At 52.4% G+C, this 25,405-nt stretch overlaps 2 protein-coding genes across 5 annotated transcripts in view; both read right to left on the reverse strand.

Moving 5' to 3' along the window:
* Positions 1-75: 75 nt before the first annotated feature.
* CLK3 (CDC like kinase 3) lies at positions 76-13,139 on the reverse strand. Its single transcript, XM_069866718.1, has 13 exons — positions 13,086-13,139; positions 12,865-12,992; positions 9,220-9,427; positions 7,042-7,135; positions 6,704-6,770; positions 4,297-4,413; positions 3,686-3,852; positions 3,466-3,560; positions 2,628-2,757; positions 1,435-1,517; positions 1,153-1,232; positions 938-1,028; positions 76-476 (listed from the first exon to the last, which is right to left on the reverse strand). The coding sequence occupies exons 2-13, from the start codon at positions 12,990-12,992 to the stop codon at positions 291-293; spliced, it is 1,446 nt and encodes a 481-aa protein (XP_069722819.1). The 5' UTR covers positions 13,086-13,139; the 3' UTR covers positions 76-290.
* Positions 13,140-14,201: 1,062 nt separating this feature from the next.
* Positions 14,202-25,405, reverse strand: part of ARID3B (AT-rich interaction domain 3B) — a 40,321-nt gene continuing 29,117 nt past the window's right edge. For 3 of the 4 annotated variants that reach the window (XM_069866710.1, XM_069866711.1, XM_069866709.1), the window contains exons 5-9: positions 23,779-23,962; positions 22,391-22,650; positions 21,926-22,183; positions 19,161-19,262; positions 14,202-18,487 (exon numbers count right to left, since the gene is read on the reverse strand). In XM_069866710.1, coding sequence (XP_069722811.1) covers positions 18,333-18,487; positions 19,161-19,262; positions 21,926-22,183; positions 22,391-22,650; positions 23,779-23,962 — 959 coding nt within the window. In that variant the 3' untranslated portion in view covers positions 14,202-18,332. The remainder of the gene's footprint in view (positions 18,488-19,160; positions 19,263-21,925; positions 22,184-22,390; positions 22,651-23,778; positions 23,963-25,405) is intronic. The other variant, XM_069866712.1, reaches the window with a different exon arrangement.

Here is a 25,405-nt window from a genome sequence, read left to right on the forward strand (position 1 = left end):
CCAACGGCTCCATCTTCCTTTGCAGAAAAGGCAAAGCTGGGAGCAAGCAAACCCTACACCTGCCTACCAGGGAAGTATCAAACAATAAGAAACAAGTTTATTTTAACTTTACACCATATAAATAGAACAAATCTGTGCTTTCTTATGTAGCTTTTCTTCCCCTCCCTGGCCCAGGGTCCTTAGCGCAGAGTCCCAGCCCCTCTGAGAGAAGAGAGCGAGCGGGGCTGGGCTGCGGAGGCCGGATGGCTCCGTACGTACAGCTCCGTCTGGCATCGCACCCGTCCCAGCTGTCATCTGCTCAGGTCCCGGCTGGTGCCTCGGCCGCACAGCATCCTCTCCTCTGCGGAGAGGCCAGCAAAGAAGGGATGCAGGAGGGCTTCCGAGAACGTGATCCTGCGGGAAGGGTCGAATTCTAACATCCTCCTCATCAGGTCGAAGAGCTGTGCGTGCTCCAGCGAGTCGTGCAGCATGTAGGTCTGCAAGAGAAGGGCAGGGAGAGGGGGTGTAGCAGTCCAGCAGGCCAGGCCCTGGTTCTGGGGGGTACAGCAAGGTACGGGCTGTCTCCTACCCTCGAGGAGGCCACAAAGTTGGTGAGGGGTTTAGAGGAGAAGCCATGTGACGAGTGGCTGAATTCACTGGGTCTGCTCAGCCTGGAGAAGGCTGAGGGGAGACCACACAGCAATTCACAGCTTCCTCGCAAGGAGAGGAAGAGATACAGGGACAGGAGTTGGACTCAATGATCCCTGTAGGTCCCTTCCAACTCAGGACATTCTGTGATTCTTCCCCAGTGCCTGGCCTGATTCCATTAGCCCCCCAAACTTCTGTTAATGCTTGGGGTTCTGTAAAAGCCACTTACCAAGGGAAATTCCCACCACCGAGGTGGGGAATGGAATCTGCACCGCCACCAGCCCTCCCCAAGCCGTGGAGCAGCACCTACCCGCAGGGGCTTGCAGTTCTCCTGGACGTATCTCCCGTCAGACGTGTTCTCATCCCATACCAGGTTCCCATTGTGGAAGTATTTTTGCTTCCTGGAGAGGAAAGGTAGAATTCAGTCCCCAGCAGGTCTCCCTGCCACGCAGGTGGATGGAGAAGTGCTATCCTGAGGAATTCTCCACCCGGAGCTGACCGGGCTGTCTGGGAAGAGGTTCTTACCGAGTTCTGTGAATCATGTGAGATGGAATTGGCCCGAGGATTTTTTCCATCATGACGAGATGCTCACGGTTCTCGTGGGTCTGCAAAGGAAAAGAGCAATGGCGTGTTAATCCACAACTCAGAAGTTCAGGCACCTGTACAAATACAGGAGAAGGAGGAAAGTCTCCATCAGGAACACCGCGCTGCTCCTGCCCACCTCTGTGTTTCCCTTCCTTTCACATAAGCCTGAGCCCTTTTAGACCTCGAGGACTCAGGGGATGGTGCCCTTTGCAGGAATCGTACCTGAAAGAGCGTGAAGCCGCGGTAATACTCAAACAGGATGCAGCCGGTGCTCCAGACGTCACACGGCTGTGCCCAGCCCAGCTCTGCAAAGAGAACCAAGTTAACTTCATGTTCCAACCAACCTCTCCTAGTTCCTCACTGAAACCGGAGGGATTAACTTCTGTCTTTGTGTATCCGCACGCTCTCCCGTGCTGCACACAGACAAGAGGACCCTCATGTCTCTCCCAGGTGATTCTGTTTCAGCTTACGCTGACTCCACACTCCCCAGGAGGCAGGCTGAACCCTTCCCAAGTCTTTCCTCATCTCCCTGCACCCCATGCCGAGGGCCTGGCGCTCTAGGAACACCTTCCATACAATCCAGACCTGGGCAATCACTGAGGTGGTGCTGCTGCACACAACAGCTTGTCCCCAGGAACTGGAGTGCTCACAAGCTGGTTTTCCTCCGAACAGCCTCATCCCTGGCATTGCTGGAGCACAGGGACTATAACAGGTAGGCGAAGGAGCTTTGGTTAGTGATGTGTGAGGAACACATCGCTAGGAGCTAGAGGACATCAGCCCAGAAGGGCTTCTCACCTTCCCAGTACAACCCCTGCTCAGCCAAGCAGAAGAGGACATGTGCCATGTTAAAAGGTGCAAATGGCTCTGAGGAAACACTAAGAATATCACCTTGCTTTAAATAAACAAGTAAGCTGGTGAAGGGTTTAGAGCACGAGCCTTATGAGCAGCAGCTGAAGGAGCTGGGGCTGGTTAGTGTGGAGAAAAAGAGACTGAGGGGAGACCTTATCGCTCTCTACAGCTGCCTGAAAGGAGGTCGTGGTGAGGTGGGAATTGGTCTCTTCTCCCTGACAGCCAGTAAAAGGACAAGGGGAAATGGCCTCAAGATGCGCCAGGGGAGATTTAGGCTGGATATTGGGAGGAATTTCTTTACTGAAAGGGTTGTCAAGTATTGGAGGAGGCTGCCAGGGAGGGGGTTGAGTCACCATCCATGGAGGGGTTTAGAAGATGAGTAGATGTCATACTTAGGGACATGGTCTGGTGGTGGGCTTAGCAGGGCTGGATCAATGGTTGGACTTGATGATCTTAAAGGTCTTTTCCAGCCAAAACCATTCCGTGATTCTGTGATCCCACAGCATCCCTGGGACAACCAGACTCCTCCACCCATCCGAGACTGCGGAAAGGCCGGCAGTACTCACCCAGGATCACCTCAGGGGGACGGTAGTGCCGGGTAGCCACAATCGTGGTGTGGTGCTCGTGATCGAAGGTGGCACTTCCAAAGTCTGCCACACGGATGCTTGTGTTCCGGATGGATTTCTCCTCACAGCTCTGCAAGCAAATAAGAAGTTCTCAGCGCTTCCAGCAGCTGCTTCAGGATTAAGCGAGGATGTAAGAGGAGCACTCTGACCCCAGAACTGCCATGTCTGCTCTAATCAGAGGGATTACAACTGTGAAGCTCTGAGCTCTTTGTATCTTGGATCAGTGCTAAAGATCGCCGAATACTCCACAGCCTGGAGCCATGGAGGCAGCCTTAAGACTTTCAGAAGACACAGGAGAAAGAGGTCTGGTTTCCAGTTTCGGGGAGGCCTTAGAGAAGTCTTCCAGTACTGAAAGGGGCTCCAGGAAAGCTGGGGAGGGCCCCTTGATCAGGGAGTGCAGGGATAGGATGAGGGGGAACAGTTTGAAGCTGAAAGAGGGGACATTGAGATAAGATCTTAGGAAGAAATACTTTCCTGTGAGGGTGGGGAGGCCCTGGCCCAGGTTGCCCAGAGCAGTGGTGGCTGCTCCATCCCTGGAGGGGTTCAAGGCCAGGCTGGATGTGGCTTGGAGCTCCTGATGCAGTGGGAGGTGTCTCTGCCCGTGGCAGGGCGGGGACTGGATGGGCTTTGAGGCCCTTTCCAGCCCAAAACACTCTAGGATTCCAGTTTGTTCTCACTAAACAGACTTAAGGCCCTTTGGGGCATGTATGGAACAGGGAAGATCCTATTTCTGCAGGCAGGACAAGGCTATTTCTGCTCTCTTCTGCACACAACCCACCTTTTTCTCATTGTACAGTGTGTCAAAATCCGAGTTGACAAACAAGATGTTTTCAGGTTTGAGGTCTGTGTGAGTCAGCTGGTTGTCATGTAAAACTGCACAGAGAGAGGAGAGAGAAAAGTCCTCCCTAAGAACGATGAACTGAAGCACCCACACCTCTGCCTCCCAAAGCACCAACTCCCCTCCAGCCCCCTCCCACCCCTCTGGCCCGGTGACGTACATCTCAAGGCATGGCAGAGCTGGTAGGCCATGTGCCGGATCTGAGGGAGAGGGTATGGCTGGAAGTTGTTCTCCTTCAAGAATTCGAAGGTGTTCTTGCCCAGAAGCTCAAAGGCAATGCACATGTGGCCATGGAAGTTGAACCAGTCCGACATAAGAACACACAAGCTGTGTGGAGAGAAAGACTTGAGGATTAACCATCATTAAGGTGACAAAACAGCCACTGGCCCAGTTCGTGGCTACTTCAGAAGTAGCTGGTGAGCAAAAGCTCTGAGCAAGCCGACTCAGAAGCACTGTAACGCTTGTACGTACACCAAGGAGACAAATCCTGCCCCCTCTAGAGAGAGACTGCCAGCTCAAGTGAGACAAGGCTGTTAGAGAAGCAGTTTTGGTTCGCTTTTCCTTGTTAGAACTTGGCATGTTTAAGAGTTAACAAGTGTTCAGTAGAACTAGAGACAAATTGTTCCAAAACACAGAAGAATGAGAAGGTTTCCCTACCAAAGAGGAAGCAGCAGGTATTCCAGCTCTGAGCCCTGAGTTTCTCTGGATGCCACCAAAGCAGACTGCTTGTCTGTAAGGTACCAAGAACCCAGGAGTCTTGTAAGAACTTACAATTTGTTCTCCTTGTCCTTCTCTTTGATTTTTTTCAGGACGTTGATTTCCAGCCTGGCTGCTTCTCGGTATTTTCCAACGTTTTTGATGATTTTCAGCGCCACCTGGGATTTGCCTCTGTAAAGGGGGGAGACAAAAGGATGGAGTCAGAGAAAAAGCCTACATACGCTCCACCTCAGTGCACAAAGAGAGCACATCCCAGTTACTCCAGTCACGTTTTCCTGTGTCCAGAGGCTGAGTCATTACTGGATTCCAACAAATGCTTGTTGTCTGAGCAGCAGTTAAACACAGAAACTAGAAGCAAAAGGCTCCTGCTTGGAACACTCCAAAGAGCTGCAGAAAGCTCCAACCCCATTTCCTGATGCTGCATTTGCTGCACCTCCAGCAGCCTCCTCCCCTCTCCAGCTGCGCCAGAGATCGCTGAGGGGGCAGGGGATGGCAGGCTCTGTGCTAAGCTGAGCCTGGGGCAGAGAGCCAGATGAAAGGGCAGGAAGGGAAAAGTCTAATAATCACAGGGGAGGCTAAAGAAGAGGCAGAAGAACCCTGGCAGATGAGGAGGTTGCTCTCCCCCATCCCCTGGCTGGAGTTTGCTGCAGGAGAACAGCCAAAGCCCTCGGCCACTGAACAGAAATCCCCTGTGAACTTAGGGGGCTGAGGTGCAAACCAGGCCTCTTTCCTTGCTCTAGTTCTATCACAGCAACAAGGGGAAGGTGACAACGGGTTGGTCCAGTCAAGTCCCAGGCAAAACTGGCAGAGTTAATCCCACCCTACTTGTGAGCATCTGGACTGGATGCACAAGGGACAGACAGGTTGGCAGGGAAAGGAACAACTGGAAAGAGTCCAGAGGAGGGCACAGAGAGGAGGGGACTGGAGTATCTCTCTTAAGAGAGGCTGAGAATCATAGAATCACTAGGTTGGAAAAGACCCACCGGATCATCGAGTCCAACCATTCCTATCAAACACTAAACCATGTCCCTCAGCGCCTTGCCCACCCGTCCCTTAAACACCTCCAGGGAAGGTGACTCAACCACCTCCCTGGGCAGCCTCTGCCAGTGCCCAATGACCCTTTCTGGGAAAATTTTTTTCCTAATGTTCAGCCTGAACCTCCCCTGGTGGAGCTTGAGGCCATTCCCTCTCATCCTGTCCCCTGTCACTTGGGAGAAGAGCCCAGCTCCCTCCTCTCCACAACCTCCTCTCAGGTAGTTGTAGAGAGCAATGAGGTCTCCCCTCAGCCTCCTCTTCTCCAGGCTAAACACCCCCAGCTCTCTCAGACGTTCCTCATAAGACCTGCTCTCCAGCCCCCTCACCAGCTTTGTTGCTCTTCTCTGGACTCATTCCAGAGCCTCAACATCCTTCTTGTGGTGAGGGGCCCAGAACTGAACACAGGATTCAAGGAGCGGTCTCACCAGTGCCGAGTACAGAGGTAGAAGAACCTCCCTGGCCCCGCTGGTCACGCCGTTTCTGATCCAAGCCAAGATGCCGTTGGCCTTCTTGGCCACCTGGGCCACTGCTGGCTCATGGTCAGTCGCTGTCAACCAACACCCCCAGGTCCCTCTCCTCCAGGCAGCTTTCTAGACAGACTTCTAGTCTGTAGCTGCTCAGGGTTGTTGTGCCCCAAGTGCAGCACCCGGCATTTGGCCTTGTTAAACCTCCTGCCATTGGACTCAGCCCAGCGGTCCAGCCTGTTCAGATCCCTTTGCAGAGCCTCCCTAGAGAGACCTGGTTCAGCCTGCAGAGGAGAAGGCTGAGAGGGGATCCCATCAATGCCGATCAAGACCTAAAGGGCAGGGGGCAGGAGGATGGGGCTGGACTCTGTTCACTGGTGGCCAGGATTTGAGGTGCAGCCTCACCAGTGCTGAGTACAGGGGGACAATCCCTGCCCTGCTCCTGGTGGCGACACCATAGCTCATCCAAGCCAGGATGCTGTTGGCCTTCTTGGCCACCTGGGCCACTGCTGGCTCATGTTCAGCCACTATCGACCAGCACCCCCAGGTCTTTTTCTGCTGGGCATCTTTACAGCTGCTCTTCCCCCAGCCTGGAGCGCTGCATGGGGTTGTTGTGGCCCAGATGTGGGACCTGGCACTTGGCCTTGTGGAACCTCATACAGTCAATCTTGGACCATGAATCCAGCCTGTCTAGGTCCCTCTACAGAGCCCTCGTGCCCCCCAGCAGATCAACACTTCTGCACAATTTCACTTCCTCACTGCAAGGGTGTTTGGAGCACTGGAATCAGCTGCCCAGGGAGGGTGTGGAGTCATCTTCTCCAGACATATCCAAACCCCTCCTGAACGTGTTCCTATGCAACCTGCTCCATGTGAGCCTATTTTAGCAGGGGCGTTGGACTGCGTGAGCTCCCGAGGGCCCTGTCAACCCCCCATCATTCTGGAATTCTGTGAGAGATGCCCACCTGGCATGATCCACACACTCCACCACTTTGCCAAAAGTGCCTTCGCCAAGGCTGCCAACGATTTCATCTAGGAGAGAAAACAGGAGCAGATATGAACTCCAGAGGCTTGGTGAGAGCTGAGGTCCTGCAATTTCACAGCAATAGAGTCAAAGCAAAAAAGTGTCTCTCACTGCTACGCTCTTTAAAACTCAAGTGTCTACTGTCTGCCCAGGCAATTTACTGCTCGGTCCCGTTATAAGCAATACAACACTAGAGACCCCTCCAGTACAATACGAGAGATCTCATCTAACACGGGGATAGAAAGTAGAGAGGTAAAGTTTTACGAAAGGTGGCTGTACATCGCTCTTGAAGCCAATCGCCGATCCTGCACACCAGGTGGCCTTCCTTGTCATCTTCCACGCTTCTGCTGCGCTTACTGCTCTGTTGGCTTCTCTGTACGCACCGCCCGCCGGAACGGCACACGACCAAGCGCGCACAGCGGGCAGTTCCGAGTGGCAGGATTGTGTTGTTGTCATTCAAAGGTGGAGACGACGGTGCGTCGGTGGTTGGATTTTCCAGATCCCAGCATTTCATAAGGCACACAGCATATATAACGATAGGGATATTGCAAGGGACACGTCAAGACACAAACTAACTTCAAAACAGAAAAGTCATCAACAGCTACAGGTATGTAAAGAAAACGCTCTCATTAGTTCTGCTAAGGCAGGAAAACGCCCCCTCTTCTCTGAAGGGAAGCACCGGCTGGGAAGCTCTGTTTTAAGGTGGCTTGGCTTGGCACCACCGTTCCCCACAGAGAAGCAGCGTCCTCCACAGCACCGGAGGATGGGCTTTGCCAGAAGGAGGAGGAGGGCTTTGCCAGAAGGACGTCATTTGCTCTGCTGGCAAAGGTGATGAAGGGAATATGAGCTGTCAGTTTGGCCAGGCTCTCCAGTAAAAGCCAGAGTAGCAGTTCTCCCTATTTTGTACTCGTTAATAGATTGGCAGCCACCCAGAGACCTGTCCTGCCTCCCTGCAAACCAGCCCTTCCCTCCTTGGCCAGACCAGCTACCACATCGATCCTAAATCCCTACACTCAACTGGTTGCAAACACACCTTTTGCTGCCTTAGGGTGCACTTTTAAACCTGGGAGAACTTTAGGAACAGGACAGTTAAATGAATCCCCAGGGAGCATTTCATTCCATGTTAGGCATCCACTAACGGTATGAGGTTTCCCGCTGCTACTGCTGGCTTCTACTGGAAAACCAGCCGAACATTCCCAAAAGGACCCAGGGTCGACAAAGAAAGCTGCCCTAACTCCCAATCTTTTTCTGTTTAGCCTTAAGAAGAGTTACAAACTCTACAGCCAAATAAATTAATAGAAAGCTCTACATCTCCATGCCTGAGCTTCTGTCAGGCTTCTCTGCTGCACCCCTCACCTCCCAGATGATCAAAAATAAGGAGCTACAATCCCACCCCAAAGGTCAGCTGAAAGAGAGTAGAGTGGAGAGAGGACAGCAGAGACAGCTGAGAGGCTGTAAAGGATTCAGCCCAAACCTGCACACCCTCCTCACAGCACGCATGCACACAAACCTTTTCATCGCAGCCCTGGCTCTTTCTAAAACTAAAGTTAGCTGGAAAGACGGAATAACAGGGAAGTGACAGACCATCAAGAGTTCCCAGCCATGCAGCTCTCTGCCGTACCTGCAGGGATCAGGGCTCGGCTGTTTGGTTGTGGTAACGTTTGAAAGCATCAAACTTGTGGGAGACAGAAGGGCTCTTTACAAGTGAGAAGCGGTGAAGCAAGACGCTTGGTCTGATACCTCACAACACTTCCAGGGTACTCCCAGTCCTGGGACCAGCCAAGTGCTCCCTGTTAACTCTTGAAACATCTCGGGCATTTCAGGGTGGAAAAGGAGGAAGTTTTCAGAGAAATCGAGGATAAGCATGTGCAGACAGGCAAGGAGGACACGTGCACACCCTCAGAAGGTGGGAGCCTTTCTCATAGTACAGTGGGACAGGGTTAATAACCACAGGGCTAGCACCTCGGAAGAAGCAGGCTGACGGATCCCATCTGAGACGGGATCCCAGCACACAGCCAAAGGAGCTGCCCTGGAGGAGCGCTCCGTGCACCGTTGCACACCCAACCCCCCCGAGAAGCAGCAGAACGCAGAAGCGAAGCCCTGGCTGTGTCTGTACCTGAGCAATGTCCAATCCCCAGCAGCCTGGCTGGCCGGCAGCCAAGGCTTGTCCTTGCCAGCCTACCACGTGTGCACCATTTGCGGCTTTCCCTGATCCCCTCCCTGGCCGTAAAGAACACGGCTCGGTTTCCTCACGTATTAAGGCTACAGGGGTTGGACTTGAGAAAACCAATAGCTACAAACGCTTCCCACTTAACAAGACACAGGTTTTGGACTCTACATTAATGAAAACAAACACAAAAATGGGATTAGAAGTACTCACCCAGAGTTCTGAGCTGAAAGGAGGCAAGAATAGTTAAAGCCCTGAACAATCCTGACCTCGTCCTGGATGCTACTCACCGAGGAGGCACTGCTACAAGACCTGGTCCTGCGTCTCCAGTAGTGATGCTGATGCTTCTTTGGACGGTGCTGCTCCCTGCCTCTGGATCGCCGCCAGTTTCGTGAGCGGGTCGAGTAATAATCCTCTCCAAAAGATGGGCTCCGGTCTTCAAATCTGTAGGCGTCGCTGTCCCGCCTGTATCTCCTGTAGTAAGGCATCCTGTCCGGGCTGCGGCACAAACAGGAACACGTTTGTGAGCTTGGAGAAGCACGAAAGCCAGTCTCACCAAAACAAAGCGCTCCTGCTCCTTCTCCCTGGTGGCAGGGGAACAGCAGAAAACATCCTGGCTTCAAACCAACCCCTACTGTAGCTCAAACACTGTTTCCCAGATATGAAAAAGGAGAAAGTTAGCAAGAGAAAATAATTAAGGCTGGAAAAGACCTCTAAGATCATCCAGTCCAACCGGCACCCCAACACCACTGTGCCTACTGAACCATGTTCCCAAGAGCCACTTCTACAAATGTTTTGAATCCCTCCAGGGATGGGAACTCCACCATTGCCCTGGGCAGCCTTTGCCAGTGCTTCACCACTCTCACAGTAAAGAAATGTTTCCTAATATCCAACCTAAACCTCTCCTGCTGCACCTTGAGGCCATTTCCTCTCACCCTATTGCTTGTTACACAGAAGAGACCAAAATCGCACGGCACTGCTGTGTTTCAAGGAACTGAGAAGGGGGAACCCCCCCACCCAGAGCTCAATCTGAGCTGACTCTCTCATCTCACCACCTCACACAAGTGTTTTTCCAAGAATGTTTCTCCTCTCCCCTAGGAAGGGCGCTCATTAGTTCTTGAGTAAATGAGATCTGAAGGCAGCAGCGTCCTCATCACCGCCTCAGGGGAACCGGCGTCCCCTGCACACCAAGCCTTTGGTGTTACATGTACACCAGCTCAGCGGATCGTTAGCAAGAGCCAGCGGAAAATCTGGTCTCTGTGCTACAGCAAAGCCCCTGTGCCACTCGTGATGACAAAGGGCTGGGAGTACAGGAGGGAAACTTCGTGCAGCTCCTGCCTTTCACTCCGCAGCTCCATGGCAGCAGCATTATGGCACCACTTTTTAAAGCACTGCCCCTTTGCAGTGGCCTGTTTGTACCCCAAAAGCACGACTGCCTTCCCCGCAGCCACACTAATAAAGCAGCTCCCTCTAAAGGGGAGCCTTCACACCTTACTGCATGAGAATAGCAACTTCTCCAACCCAGACCCCACTGCAGAAACAAGAACTCTCCCCGTTTGTGCCTCTGCTTTGCCAACAATGAACGCTGACGGCTTCACAGACGCAGGTGAGACTGTGGTGGTTCATCCATCACAGAGTGAGAATGACATTTCAAAGTGCCTGCCACGGCAGCAGCGGCTCTCCATCATCGCCAGGATACCCAGCACAAAAAATCCTTCCTTGGTAACGATCTGACACCAACTCCAAACACACCTCTGTGAAACCTCAGTGTGTGCTTTCTGGACACAGAGAATCCAGAAGGCGCAGCCTGAAGGACTTGGATAGAGGAGATCACTGAGCCTGTGACTAAATGAATAGGAAGGTTTTCACTAGCAAAAGCCTGTTTCCATCCAGATCTGTCCCTCAGAACCCATCAGATGAAAGAATGGGAAAGTTCATTGTGTGCGTCAGCCACATTTCACAATCCACTTCCTTCAAGTAAACAAAAGCCAGGCTCGAAAGAGAAATTAACACGTGGAACACTGTAGGTATTTAAAGATCACAGAATCATTAAGGTTGGAAAAGACCTCTAAGCTCATCCAGTCCAACCTCACCGTACCTACTAAACCGTGTCCCATAGTGCCCCATCTACACCTTCTTTGAACACCTCCAGGAACGGAGACTCCACCACTGCCCTGGGCAACCCCTGCCACTGCCTGAGAATCCTTTCAGTCAAGAAATCTTTCCTGGTGCCGCTTGAGGCCATTTCTTCTCATCCTATCACTGTTCCTTGGGAGAAGTGACCAGCATCCACTTCACTACAACCTCCTTTCCAGGAGCTGCAAACAGTGATGAGGTCTCCCCTCAGCCTCCTCTTCTCCAGGCTAAAGAGACTCAGGTCCCTCAGCCAATCCCAGAACCCCTCAGCTCCAGCCCCTTCCCAGCTCCGTTCCCTTCTCCAGATGTGCTCTAGCCCCTCAATGTCTTCCATATGGAGAGGCCCAAAACTGAACCCCAGGTCTGAGGTGTGGCCTCACCGGCACTGAGATGCGGCAGATGATCCCTTCTCTAGAGAAGAACACGGCTCCCGTCTAGCTGCCCCTGCTCTGTTCTGCTCTGGCATCAGCAGCCGATTGCAGTCACGCACCACAACGTGCCAGCACACGGCTCCCCACCACCGCTCCCACCTCAATTCCAGAACCCTCACTGCAGCTCCTGTTATCAGAAGCTGTATCTGCCCTGCTTCCAGTGCCTAATTGTCCCTGTGTAAATACTGAACAAAGGAAGGATCAAAGGGAAAATCCAGAGCTGACAGAAAGATGAGCGATGCTCAGGTCCATTCTGACACGTGTAGATGAGGGAAAGCGCCACTACGCTCAATCCGGTTTGTACAGAGGGAAAGGCTGTCAGGAGAGTAACCTTAATGGCTCCACAGCATCGGAACTGGAAACGTGATTCCAGAGCAGGCTGTTCTCCCACACGAACGTTAAAGACACCGCTTTGGGAAGTTGTTTTGGCTTAGTTCAGAGTCAGGAACATGTAAGGGATGGCATTCGTCGGGAAGTCCTTGGCTTCTGTTGCTGGGGCTCACAGGTTTACATCCAATCCGCTGTCAGAAAAGGAGAGCTAGAGCTGTTCAACGCTCGCTCGGAAACTCGATCAGAATCGAGGGCCAGGGTCTGTAAGCCGGCACAGGGGCCTGTGCACTGACCATACGGCCTGCGAGCCAACTCAGGGACCATATGCCAGCCTGGGACTCTGCAAGCCAGCTCAGAGAGGCCTGCACTGTACCCCAGGAGCCTCGAGAGCCACTACAAGGGTCGTAGAATCATGGAATCATAGAATGGTTTGGGCTGGAAGGGATCTCAAAGCCCATCCAGGTCCGACTTCCTGCCCTGGGCAGGGACATCTCCCTCTGTATCAGGGGCTCCAAGACCCATCCAACGTGGCCTTGAACCCCTCCAGGGATGAGGCAGCCACCACTGCTCTGGGCAACCAGGGCCAGGGCCTCCCCACCCTAACTATGAAGAATTTCATCCTTATCTCTAATATAGATGTTCCTCTCTCCAATTCAAAGCCATTCTCTCCTGTGCTCTCAGTCTATGTCCTTAGTCTATAAGCCCCTCCTCAGCTTTCCTGGAGCCCCTCTCAGTGCTGGAAGCTGCTCCAAGGTCTCCCCAGAGCCTTCTCTTCTCCAGGCAGAACAACCCCAACTCTCTCACCCTGTCCTCGTATGGGAGGTGCTCCAGCCCTCGGATCACCTCCGTGGCCTCCCCTGGACTCTCTCCAGCAGCTCCACGTCCTCCCCGTGCTGAGGACTCCAGAACCGGACGCGGGGGCTCCCGGTGGATTCTCACAGAGCGGAGCAGAGGGGCGGAATCCCTTTTCGCTCTGCTGCTCCCGCTGCTTCTGACGCAGCCTCCCCCGGGCCCACCCGCAGCCCCGCCGCTTCTCACCTCCTGGACCGCGACCTCGGCGCGGGGTCCCGCCGGCGCGGGCGGCCCCGGCAGCCCCTCCTCCTGCCGCCGCGCGGGCCCGGGCTGCTCTCGCGCTCCGGGGACCGGTACCGCCTGCAGGGCTGCATCTGCGGGGAAGCGCGGCCGCCGCTCACACCCGGCCCGGCCCAGCGCGGGCGGCGGCGGCGGCCCCGGCGCCCCCCGAACACCCCCCCGCTCACCGCCGCTCGGCCCTGCCCCTCCGGCCGCCCAGCGCCCGCGCTTCCGCTTCCGGCCCCACTTCCGCTTCCCCCGCACGGCGCTTCCGCTTCCGGCCCCGCCCGCCGCGCGCTCAGAGTGGCCCTGACCCCGCCCAGCGCTTAACCCCTGCCGCGCCGGGGGGGCGGGGCCTCCTCGCCAGGGCCGCCCTCCTCCTCCTCCTCCCCGCTGCCTTCCTCACCAGGGCCACCCTCATCCTCACCTGTGTCATCATCACCTGGGCCGCCCTCCTCCTCACCGCTCCTTCCTCCCCAGGGCCACCCTCATCCTCACCGCTCCTTCCTCCCCAGGGCCACCCTCATCCTCACTGCTCCTTCCTCCCCAGGGCCACCCTCCTCCTCACCGCTGCCTTCCTCCCTAGGGCCATCCTCATCCTCACCTTTGTCATCATCACCTGGGCCATCCGCATCCTCACTGCTCCTTCCTCCCCATGGCCACCCTCATCCTCACCGCTGCCTTCCTCACCATGGCCACCCTCAACCTCCTCCTCTCTGCTTCCTTCCTCCCCAAGGCCATCCTCATCCTCACCGCTGCCTTCCTCACCAGGGCCATCCTCATCCTCCTCTTCTCTGCTTCCTTCCTCCCCAGGGCCATCCTCATCCTCACCTTTGCCCTCCTCACCAGGGCCACCCTCATGCCTAGGGGGCACGGTACAAAAAGGGCTGGAAACCAGTTCTTCTCCAACTGCTGAACTGGTTTGATGACTCGAAACACAACATCAGGTGTAAACGGCAAAACTACTGAGAAGCAGAGGAGGTGGTGACACAGGAGGGAGGGGGAGAGTGGCTCCTCCACCTGCTTGGCCCTCACAGAGGGATGGGGGGCAGAGACAGCTCTGAGCCCTTGGGAAAGCAGCTCCAGTGCAACTCAGCTGTTAACAACCCCTTCACACCCATCTGGCTTTACAGCCCAGTTCTCCCCACGAAGGCCCAAACTGGGAGCACAACATCCTGCGCAGATACAGACCTTATCGAGGCTGAGCCAGCCTCTGGGAATACTTTCTCAGGATGAAAAAAAAGGGCTGGGAAACCTTGAACTCCCACTTCAACTGAACAAACGAGGCTTGTAGGGTCACCGTGTGAAGAGGTAGAAGTTTATTGGAATATAAACATTCAGATAACGTGTAAGATAGAAAAAACCCAACAACAACATATACAGACACTTGTTGGAAGGAGACCTTGAGGTATTTATCCACCGCCTAGGCTATCACATTTCTTTTTTTATTTAGTTATTTTATCTGTTTTTAAATAGGTAAGAAAACTAGTAGCAAGGCTGCTGCAGCTGTTTGGTGAAAACATCTGATCCGAATCCGTTTGGAGCACACACACACACATGCGCAGCAGCCAAAAGAACTTGGTGTGACACATTCACATTGGGAGCTGAGCAGGCGCAGCCTCCCCCTCGCCTCTTCCTACCCTTCCCAGCTCACAAACTTTGTGCCTTCCCAGCATAAACTGGGATCTGCTGGAAGAGGAGGAGCAGGTTTGGTTTGTTTTTTCTGGGCATGGGATCACCCAGGTGGCAAATCTCTCCCTGCAACAGGAGCACCGAGGCTGCACGGAGGCAAGCTGGAGGCTTTTATTTGTTGGCTGCTCGCTGCAAAACCTTCGCTGGGCTGGAGCTGAAAGAGAATGAGCCACACTGCAAAGCAGAGCGCTTCCCACGAGGAACAGTCCTACCCGCAGTATCAAAACCCCTGAGTACTATACAATCGCACACGGTCAAGTGAAATGAAGGGGAGCCGCGGAGAAGAGGGGGATCCACCACCTTCCCCTGGCTCCTCCGCCCCACCTCTGCTGCTGGTTTCCATAACCCTGGTCCCGAAGCCTGGCAGCTCAGCAGGAGAGCTGGAGCTTGGCGAAACGTGCAGTAAAGCTGAGCACCAGCATCAAAGCCAGGCTTAGGGACAGGGTTAATCTTCACAGTCTGAACGGCCGGTCCTTGTCATCGCCTACTGAAACAGGACCAGGTTATTGTTGCAGCTTATTTTTACTGAGGTATCTGTTACGCATCCCGACTTGATTCTTTCCCTGAATTGGATACAAAACAATCTGTTAGTCCCTGTCTAGTTCCAGTCTAATTGTGAAAAAGCTTATAAACATTAATACTCTAGTAGTGTCAAAGCTGTTTAGCAGTTCAGTGATTCGAGTGCCTTTCTGTGCAAGAGAACACAATGTTAGCAGGTGATACAGAAGCAAACCCACCCAATTCCCAACCTCTGCTCCCCAGGACCAGAGAAAAAAGCATAAGGAAAAGCAAAAAGTGCCCCAGTCCCACACATAGGAAACAGCCCCCAACCCCAACCCCCCCCAAAAAAAAACACCAACCAAAAGAAAACAACAAAAAAAAAGGGAAATAAACCCCCATCTGAGTGAGCCCCAGAGTCTAGAAAAGCCTCTCCGAGCCTGGGAGGATGAAATGCTGTGGAGGCCCATGGGATCTGCTGAACAAACACCCTGCAGCCGAAGAGCCGCTTGGCTTCCCCATGCCCGATGTGCGGACACTGCTTTAGCTAAACGCAGCCGGAGATGGGGCATCTTGGATCAGCACCTATCCCAGGACATGTGCATTCTCATCCCTCTCCATCCCACTGAGACCTCATGCTGCTGGGTAATAGGGCAATCTGAGCTGTGGTGTTCAAACTGACCTGGAGCACAGAGCTCCTGCCTGCAGACACCTCAGCGCAAGCACTCAGCTTGCAGGACAAGAGCAGCGGTGCAGTTAGCAATGCTGAAGGGTAAAAAGGAGACCCTGATATCTGAGAGGTAAAAGGAAAGCTTTTTTCGTTTTGTTTTCATGTACATTTTTAAACCAAATTCTCAGGCTGCTCACGGGGCTTCTCCTGTGGGAATCTGGACCAGTAGTTTTTAAACCACACTCTTTTCAGTAGTATAAAATAAACAGCTTCTGGGAGCTGGGCAAGCAGAAGGACGATGCTGCAGCAGGAGGGCAGCCTCCCTGGACCTGCAGAGTCTCAGAGAGCACTAGGACAGGCTTAAGTGCCTCGCCAAAACCACCAAGCAGGGCTGGGCTGGGCACTACAGGGCTGCGCTCAGGTTCAGCGGTGCAGGCAGGCACAGCCTCTCATCCTAAATGCTCTCTAGAGCTCTGTTACCCCGCTGGAGGAGATACAAGGGGACGCCCTCTTCCCAAAACTGTCTGACACGTGGCAACTCACCCCTCACGCTCCAGGGAACTGGTTTTTAGCAGGCTGACCTCTGTAGTTACAGTCTGGTTTTCTCTACAATACCTGCTAGCTAGGGTAGCTGTTACAAAATAGGTGAAAAAAAGAACTAGAAAAACTTCACTACCTCCACTCATGAGACGGAGCCCATCTGTGGCAAGAGCAGAGCTGCCAGCTCCGAGCTGCACTGAGCAGCTTCGCTAGAGGGAAGCACAGCTCCTGGAGCTTGGAAAACTCATAGGGACTTTGGAGACACCTTTGCGTCCAACATGAAGGACAGATCTCAGTCAGCAGCCACTCCTGTCCTCAGTTCCTCCCTCTACCTGTCCTCCTAGCATGCAGATGTCCTGGGATAATGCCGTCAGGCTCCTTTCCTGCTAGCTCAAAGGATGGGGAAGCCACTGCTCCTTCGCTCAGCCTTCTTTTTCTGTCTTTGGTGATACAATCAACAATTAAAAAAAAAAAAATAAAACACAATGTCAGCAAAACCACATATAAAAACAAGCGATAAGATATGCCAATACTTCCTGAAGAGGTTAAAAACAAACCAACCCCAAACAAACACAAAACCCAACAACAAGTACATATCTGAGGTATTTCATCTGCTCAAAAAAACCTGACTTGGGCCTGGAGGATGGGAAGGACGTCACCAGGGCAGGATGGATGGTGCTTGGACCCCATCTCCAAGCAGCGGAAAGGCCAGGAGAAGAAAGGGGACAGGAGGCTGCCACCTGAGCAGGAGCTGAGCTCCTGGAGTCACTCTCTCAGCTGGGTTGGCTCCAGAGACAGGACAGCCAGCCTTTGCTTGCTTTCAGCTGGAAGTTTAAGGGGAAAGGGCAAGGAAGGGCTTGATTTCCTTTTCTCTGCTTCCACCTAGGACAGCAAAAGCTCTTACTCAACCGAGAACCGCTTTCTTTTTGCTCACGTACAATTTGAAGAGCACTGGGCATCTGTAGGCTTGTTCAGAGACCAATAGACACACATAGGTCATGTTAACTGCAACAGCTACACAGCCCATTGATACAGACTTCAAGCTTCACCTTCTCTTTCCTCAGCTTCCAGGTGCTACTGAAAGACACTTAGTGAGAAGGAAGCCCCTCCAGGAAGCCTACATCAACCTCAACACCAGCTCTTTTGTGTCAAGGATCAAGGTTGAGGATCAAACCAGTGAGTTCAGGCTGTCGGGGTGAATGTCAGAGGGATGAGTTCCATAATGGGGGAAAAGAAGGTCAAGGGCATCTAAAACAGGGCTGAAAGCCTGAAGAAGGCAACAGAAGGCAAGAGGCCAGCACCAGCCAGGAGAACAAGCAGCTGATCAAGAGGTTTTTGATGTATCTGTGGGCCAAAGTAGTGGTGAGAAAGTCCTTCCCTTCTTGCCAAGACCTCAGAGAGGGGGAAGGAGGCTCCTAAGCCAAGAGCACATGTTCTAGGGGAGGACACACAACAGGGCCCAGAGAAAGGCGAGGAAGCTCACCTGCTCTGCAGCCACCGGCCTTCTGCAGCACAAGCCGCGGGAGGACAGGGGCAAGGCACCCCGCTGGCTTTAGGATTGTCAACACATGGAGTTGTTTTGCGGGACAAGTCCCTGTGGCTCAAGGAGAACCCCCTTTTCCCTGCCCCAGCTCCAGCTCTTTCCACCTGCCTTGGTGACGTCTCAGCCATCTCTCAACCCGCAGCTCCTAGAGACGATCCCTGATTGGAAAACGCCAGGCGTGTCCCCCTCCCCTTCATTTCCCACCCCCCAACAGGAACACAGCAAACCCTGGGAGGAGGAAGAAGAAAACAAAAAGCAAAAGGGAGGAAGAAAGGGGAGAACAAAGAAAAAAGGCTCAACAAACAGATGATGAAGAAAAACTCGCTGGCATGGAAAGGTTTCAGCATCATCATCTTGCCATTGGCCAACCACAAATGCAGGTTCCTTGAGATGAGGTAATCTGTGCGACTCCTTCCCGGCTCACTCCCTGCGGAGAGCAGAGAGGAAGAGCTGCCGGGGGCCAGTGTGAGAGACAGCAGGCTCGGCCGACCATCAGAGAGACCAGCTGGTGGAGGGCTCTGCGCTGGGTGTTCCCCGGGATGAGGTAGGGCTGGGAGAGCAGTGGGAGCTGCTGCTGCTGCTGCAGGAACTTTGGGTGCTGGAGCCTGCAATGAGATGGACAACTGGCTTCTGGGCAAAGAGCACTCCTGCAAGGCACAGAGAGGTAGAGGAGGGTTACTGGGATTGGAGGGTGGCACGGCTGAGAAAGACAGGCACAGAGCAAAGTACCCAACCCTGGAAACCTCATCTTAACAAAAGAAGCTCTGTGCAAAACAAGAAGGCTTGGAGATGAGATATAAGAGAGGACCCCCACTTGGACTTTTTCAGGCAGTCTCTGTCACATGGATGTTTCACTTACAGAGGACCAAAAGCCAAACAGCTTCAACACTTTTAGAGGACAGAAGCAACATTCTGTCACTGCAGTGCCAGGCCTCCTGCTTGGGCTTTGTGTGCCACCTGCAGAACTAGAACAGCCTGAGCAGAGGACAGGGGGGGCTACAATTCACACTTCCCAGAGAGGGGGGAAAAAAAGGAGAGGAGTGATATTACTCCTTCCTATTAACATTTCCATAGATGTCCCTTCCCTTAGATTTAAAAATACTAACAACCACCACCACCACAAAGGCAGGCATTCATCTTGACTACCTAGGGACACAAAAAGAGAATAGAAACCATCTCCTCGTGAGCCCTCTACACCAGACAGGCTGTGCATGCTGGGCTTTGGCAAAGACCAGTGCCAGAAGCACCCCCACCCTTTCTATCCCACTCCGTTCCACCAGCTGGGCCCTCTACCCATCCCCAGGAGTGGTTCCTCCTCACCAGCATAAATTGTGCCGTTAATCTCCACCGACATGTTAATACTCCCAATGCCATTAGGTGACAGATTCAGTGCTGCTGCTGTAGCCGAGTCTGGTTTATCTTCTTTCAAAAAAAGAAGAGATGCAGAGTTAGAGAGCAACTAACCCCTTCACTGCTCTATCCAGAGGTGACCAAAGGTATACACAGCCCTCCTATTGTCTCCTCTTTGGTGAGGAAATCCCCATTTCTAGTTCTATTTGAAGTCTACAAAGGTGTTGAAGTGCTTCAGTGTGAACTGAGCATCAGCTGGGAGCCTCCAGCAAATCTCTCTCCGACACACACAACAGAGGCCCAAATTAACACCTTCTCCACAGAAACGCTGCCAGGATGTGAAACAAGAGACTTAGATTGATTGGGTTGTAGCTGTGTTTGCAGTAGAGTCCTCTCCCCCTCCGCTGAAGGGTGTGGATTCTCAGGTTGCTGGCAGGAACCCCTGTCCAGGGCACAGGCTGCAGCAGCTCCAGCAGCCACTGGAGGGAGGGGACATAGAGGCAAAGACTTGCTTGGCCAACCCTACAGCACCCATGAAATCTGGCTTGTGCTGTGTCCTCATCCTGGAGGGTCCTTTCGCAGCTATGGTGGGTGAAATGTCAGCGTGGAGAAGGGGTTATGTTTGCACTGATCTTTACAGGGAGATGAATATCAGGGTCTCCTGGATCTCCAACCTGAGTAGCCCATAACTGTGAGGGCCACAGGGCCACAAATCTGATGGTTGGAGCACCTCCCCTATGGGGAAAGGCTGAGAGAGCTGGGGTTGTGCAGCCTGGAAGAGGCTGGGGGGAGACTTTAAAGCAGCTTCCCAGTACCGAAAGGGGCTCCAGGAAAGCTGGGGAGGGGCTCTTGATCAAGGAGTGCAGGGATACGATGAGGGAGAGCAGTTTTCAACTGAAAGAGGGGACATTAAGATGAGATCTTAAGAAGAAATGTTTTGCTGTGAGGGTAAAGAGGTCCTGGCCCAGGTTGTGCAGAGCAGTGGTGGCTGCCCTATCCCTCGAGGTGTTCAAGGCCAGGCTGGATGGGCTTTGAGCCACCTGATGCTTGCTTTGAGCAACCTGATCCAGTGGGAGGTGTCCCTGCCCAAGGCAGGGGGTTGGAACTGGATGGGCTTTGACATCCCTTCCAATCCAAACCATTCCATGTTTCCACGCGAGCCTGGGCTGCAGGATTGCTTGTCTGCACGCACTAATATGTGCTAACAGTTTGCACAGCCGTATCATGCCTACCAGCCCACCCGATGTTGGCTTTGGGGCAACAGGCTATTAAAACAGAAAAGAGATTACACCAACAGTCTGCTCAGGCCCTAACATTGCATGTAAAACGTATGAGTCTAGCTCCTTTCAAGTCCACCAGGACAGCAAGTCTACTGTCCCCATAAAGAATGTTAAGGGCGCAGTTAACATTTAACCTAGAAGTTGCTATCAAACTGTGATAAGCTCACGCGGTGCTTTCTGAAACCCTCCACAAAGCACAATATAATTTTTTAGGTGCAATTGTGAAAATTAGGGCTCGGAAGACAGGACAGACTTGTTCACAGCCACCTAAGAAAGGTGGGAACAGTACTGAGTTCTCAGGGCTCAGCCCTTACCCTGGTACCATTTGTAGAGATTAATGTTCCTAGCATTTTGATTCAGGAAGTTTAGGGTGGAGAGAAGGTGAGATGAGAGGGAATGAACATCACTTGATAAAATTTGTCTCCCCCTTTACTATTTTTGTTTAGGTTTTATGTAAATGTGAGATTCAGGACACACAGCTATCAGGAATGGTGAAGTAAAGTCCCAATTCCAAGCTGCTGTTGCTTCAGAGAGGAACCTGCCTTGACCCTTTGCCATATATATTTCTCCATAAAGCATTTACCAGCTTTGCTAGCAAAGGCTTCAAGAAAAACTCTTCCCTTTCTTGTATGAGCTGCCAAACTTGCCTGGCCTCACACCCACATCCAAAGGTACAATTAATTGGGGGTCTGAGACCTTTAATTTTAATGGATCAAAAGGTTTGGAAGAAGCAGCTGTTGGGACTGATATTTTCTGAGGCTTTGCTGTCCCATGAAGTGCAGCCCCCAGGACAGGTAAGGGAGCCACGGCACTTAATCAGCTTTTGAAGCCACTATATAACAGTATTGATTCTGACAATATGACCTTTACAGGGTGACTCCCCTTTCACAAAGCATTTCAGCAGCGCATTTCCCAGGCCATGAGTGCTGCTTATACGTGACCTTCTAACCCAGTCATCCAGGAGTTCTTTGCCTGGAGGCTGTGTGTGGGCTTGCAGCAGATGGTGGGAGAAATCACCTGCCTTGCCAGAAGACCTGGGATGTGCAGAGGCCCCCGCACATACGCAGGTTTTTGTGGCCTCCTCATCACACCTGAATCCTAAAAGCCGGGCAGCTCTCTCCTGCAGTCTGCTAGCCATAGAGAAAAAGCTGTTAGCTCCACCTCCATTAAAATTGTTCCTCAGCAGGAAAGGATGGAAAATCATTCCCTGCAGCATGATGGTGGCATGAGGCTCAGATGAGAGCAGGGCAGGGGCACCTGGCACAGGATGGGCTTCCTCTCTGAAAGCATCTTACTGACTGCGGAGCCATAGGGCTGCCTTTGGCTAGGCTGCCTGGTACCCAGCGAGATCATCAAGCCCGTGTGTAAAGTTGTTTTTGACACCCTGCACTGAGAGCAGTGCCCTCCCTGCTGCGGACTGCAAAGGCTTTTCGTGCATCCAGAGGTGCTGCTCACCCTTGCCATTGATTTTGATCTTCATGGGGATCTGCCGTGCCATGCTGAAGAGGTTGCGCTGAAGAGCCTGCTGGACAAGCCGCTGCTCCTCCTCGCTCATTCGTGAGACCTTCTTCTCTGGAGGCTCTCCCGACTCCAGCCTCTCTCTCAGCTGCTCTAGGGTGGCTGTTCTTGCTGCCACAGTTGCCTGCTGGCTAGCCAAGGTCACTGGCACAGCGATACGATTTGGCATGGACACAGTCAAGGGCACACCGTCACCTAGAAAAGGGAAGAGTCACTTAATCCCTCCCACAGCCCTTCCTAAAGCGAGAATGCAAAGGTTTAAACCACAGGCAGAATACTCCACAAACCCTGAGCCACCCAAGCCCTACTACTCTCAATTCCAAAGTAGTCTGGGGTGGACAAAATGGACAACAACTGTGTTTCTATGTGTGTTCCTCTTAACCCAGAGTAAAAGAAGCTGACCTTTTCTGACTGCTGCTGCTGGAGACACACGAGGATTGCTGGTCCCACTGCCTGGCGCAACACCGATGATGGGGAAGCGGATCTTTGGGGAAGACAGGAGAGAAGGAGGCCCTGCGGTGGTGGGCGAGTAGCTGAACAAAGAGGAGCTGTAGCTGGGTCGCCTGCCTTCCCGCCGGTTGCCATCGATTGCGGCCTGAAGCTCAGCAGGAGAACTGAGGGATTTCTTCTCACATTCGTAGGCATACAGGTACTTCATATACCTGGGAGAGAAGTGAGCACAGAGAAACTCAAGTAGGTTTCTCAACAAAAGGTGAAATTATAGGCTGCAGCACCAAGCGTTGCGTTCAGGAAGACTTTCAGATGGATCTTCTGCACATCTGGACTCTTTATCTGCACATCACAACTACTGCTGTTCTTGGTTTGATAAGCACTGAGCAGCTGGATGGGAGGCACACAGTTACACATCCACAAGGGAAGAAAAAAGTCATCCAGAATTCCTTTACAACCAGGATACCATCTAAAATTGTAAGAATTAAGATCTTGTACCATAACATATGCAAGGAAGGAAGAGTAAGGTATTACCTTGCCAAAACCACTTGCACTGGGCAGCCCCAAACCTGATCACTCTCACTGAATTCTGGCACACACCTTTGCAGGAGACATCCAAAGGCTGCAGAAATGGCAAGGAGCTTCTGTCGCTCAGACTCAGGGCATTTAATAACTTTCAGGAAAACTGAGCCTGCATAAGAGCTGGGTGAGGATTCCCAGAGCTCAGCCTTCCATGCTCTAGTCGCTAAAGCACGGCTTTGCCTTGCTGCTTCAATTTTACAGTAGGTCTGTTTTCACTATTCTTTGTCTGCTGCTTATCCTACTTTTTCTCCCTCTTTTTTTTGCTTACCTAATCAATGCAAGGCACTGCAGGTCACAAAAGCAATCCTTGCTCAAAGTAGGTGCTAAATGCAGGTCTCCACAATTTGGTAGTGATAACAGACATGAAATGATGAAGTTCATACTCAATGCCTACAACTCAGGGGCCTCCCTCCCTCCTCACTGTGCCAAGTGCTCTTCAGAGCCAGCGCAAGACCCTCTCCTTGCCTTGAGGAGTTTAAGCTTGGAAGAGGTAAGAAAGGCACAGGATAGAAGGAGGTGCAGAGCACAGCAAACAACTTGATGGCGTATTGGGATTGAAGGGGTGAAAAGGGAACGAGTTCAGGAAGAATCACTACAAGAGAAGGAACAGGTATAGGAAGAACTGCGAGCCGTTGGTGAGAGGGATAAAGAAAGCAATTTATCAGCTCCTCCCTGGCCACAGAGTAGAATTCAGTCTTTCAAGATTTCCACCCCAGTCACCACTCAAGTGCTCTCATCCTTGCACCTTCTGGACTTACTGAGTGCGAAGCGTGAATGCGGCACTGGTGATGGAGGTGGGCAGATTAAGGCCTTTGGTGATCTCCCGCCAGATCTTCTTGTTGATGATTTCCACTAGCCCTCCCTTCTCAGTCACTAGCTTGTACAGCATGTAGAGGTCCAGGATCTGCTTTGCCATGATGGGGATCCGATTGATGGGAGTTCCTGCAGGGAAACAGCAGGGAAGGAAACGTGGAGTCAGAGAGAAAATGAGGCCAAGGAAACCGGTAGGTTGGGGCTATCGATCTTCTTTCTAATAGGAAATCCAGGCAACTCTATTTGTAGCCTGACTTAAGGCCTCTCTACGGGTGAGTAAACGAGCCAGAGAAGTGCAGCTACGTGGCACGTCCTTTTCATGAAAAATCCTTTCCTGTGGGCAAAAGCAATTATCAGACAAATAATAACCTGCACCTAAGAGCGACTTGGAAAATAGAAAGAGGGGAAGTAGGGACTATTCAATCCTAGAGGCGAGGGAGCAGCACAGAGGAATCATTTTTTATGAGCTCCCAGGGCAATCTCAGATAAAAATCTGTATTGCTTGTGCTCAGGAAGGGGCTGAGCAGTCGGGCAACTCGAGCTACTCATACGCTGGGATTCAGCTCCCTCACTCTGCAGGATTTGCTTGGAAACAGTGATAGAAAATGGTACGTGAGACTCGAGAGCATCTCCCTCCCCTGCACATACACCTCTATCCTCCCTCCCGAGCATGTGCATAAGGTTTCACTACAGTTTCTGCTCTCACAAAGCATTTTCCTTCTCCCATTCTGCTTCCCTGAACACGCTCCCGAAGGACGCGCCAATGTGGCCACACGCGTACCTTGGGATCAACTGCAACCCGGCTGCCAGAGCAGTAACTTGTTGCGAGTGCAGAGAAGTGGTGGTGGCGGTGGAGGTGAACAAACAAGGTGTGTAATGGAGCCTGATTGCAGCCACCACAAAGCCAGACGTCCTCACGGCTGCCAGGAGAGGCACCAGGCACCCAGACACTTCTTGGAGCTCAAAACAAGGTGCTGCTCTATCTTTGTGAGCACAGGGCAGCTGCAGCTCCATCCTTCTCCAATTTTGCCATCTTGTGGGTTAACAGAGGTAGGGAAATCTGATTTTTTTTTAACCTGATAGCACCCTTTTAGCAGCACCTTAATGTGAGAAAGCACACAGGGTTTGCAAAGGTCAAACTAATGAGATTTAGGCAAGGCGAGGAAGAGGGGAGAAAATGCTGATGTAGCAACCCTTTTATTTTGCATAGGAAATACTGTCCTGGATCAAAGAGCCGTCCATCTGAGGTCAGTATCCTGCCTACCACAATGGTCAGCCCCAGCCCTTACAGGAAAGCCTGCGAAGTGCTGTAATGGACAATTATGGAATACCCAGCCCACAGGGGAGACTTCTGCCACTGCTCATCAGCCAGCGATCCGGTTAATGCCCCGAAGCAGAGCAGTTTATGGCCCTTATAAATGGGTTTTATTCTGTTTAGTGAAAAGGAGTTCAGCTCAGCTCTGCAGATGTCCTCATTATACATGTAAGTGTAATTTTTTTTCCCTCTGTCTTTTCCTTTTGAAGCCTGTTATGCATTAGCTCATGGTACCAATTCCCACAGGTTAATGAGAT

Source organism: Phaenicophaeus curvirostris, chromosome 12 (genome assembly GCF_032191515.1).
Source record: "Phaenicophaeus curvirostris isolate KB17595 chromosome 12, BPBGC_Pcur_1.0, whole genome shotgun sequence".
NCBI classification, from domain to species: Eukaryota; Metazoa; Chordata; class Aves; order Cuculiformes; family Cuculidae; genus Phaenicophaeus; species Phaenicophaeus curvirostris.

What these genes read in the sequence shown, in the direction of transcription:
- CLK3 (XM_069866718.1), bottom strand. Translation starts at nt 12,992, where the DNA reads ATGCAGCCCTGCAGGCGGTACCGGTCCCCGGAGCGCGAGAGCAGCCCG. An exon ending in TCCCCCTGAGGTGATCCTGG is followed by an intron (nt 1,518 to 2,627) that starts GTGAGTACTGCC and finishes TTCTCTTTGCAG; the next exon opens with AGCTGGGCTGGGCACAGCCG. An exon ending in CACATGATTCACAGAACTCG is followed by an intron (nt 1,029 to 1,152) that starts GTAAGAACCTCT and finishes TTTCCTCTCCAG; the next exon opens with GAAGCAAAAATACTTCCACA.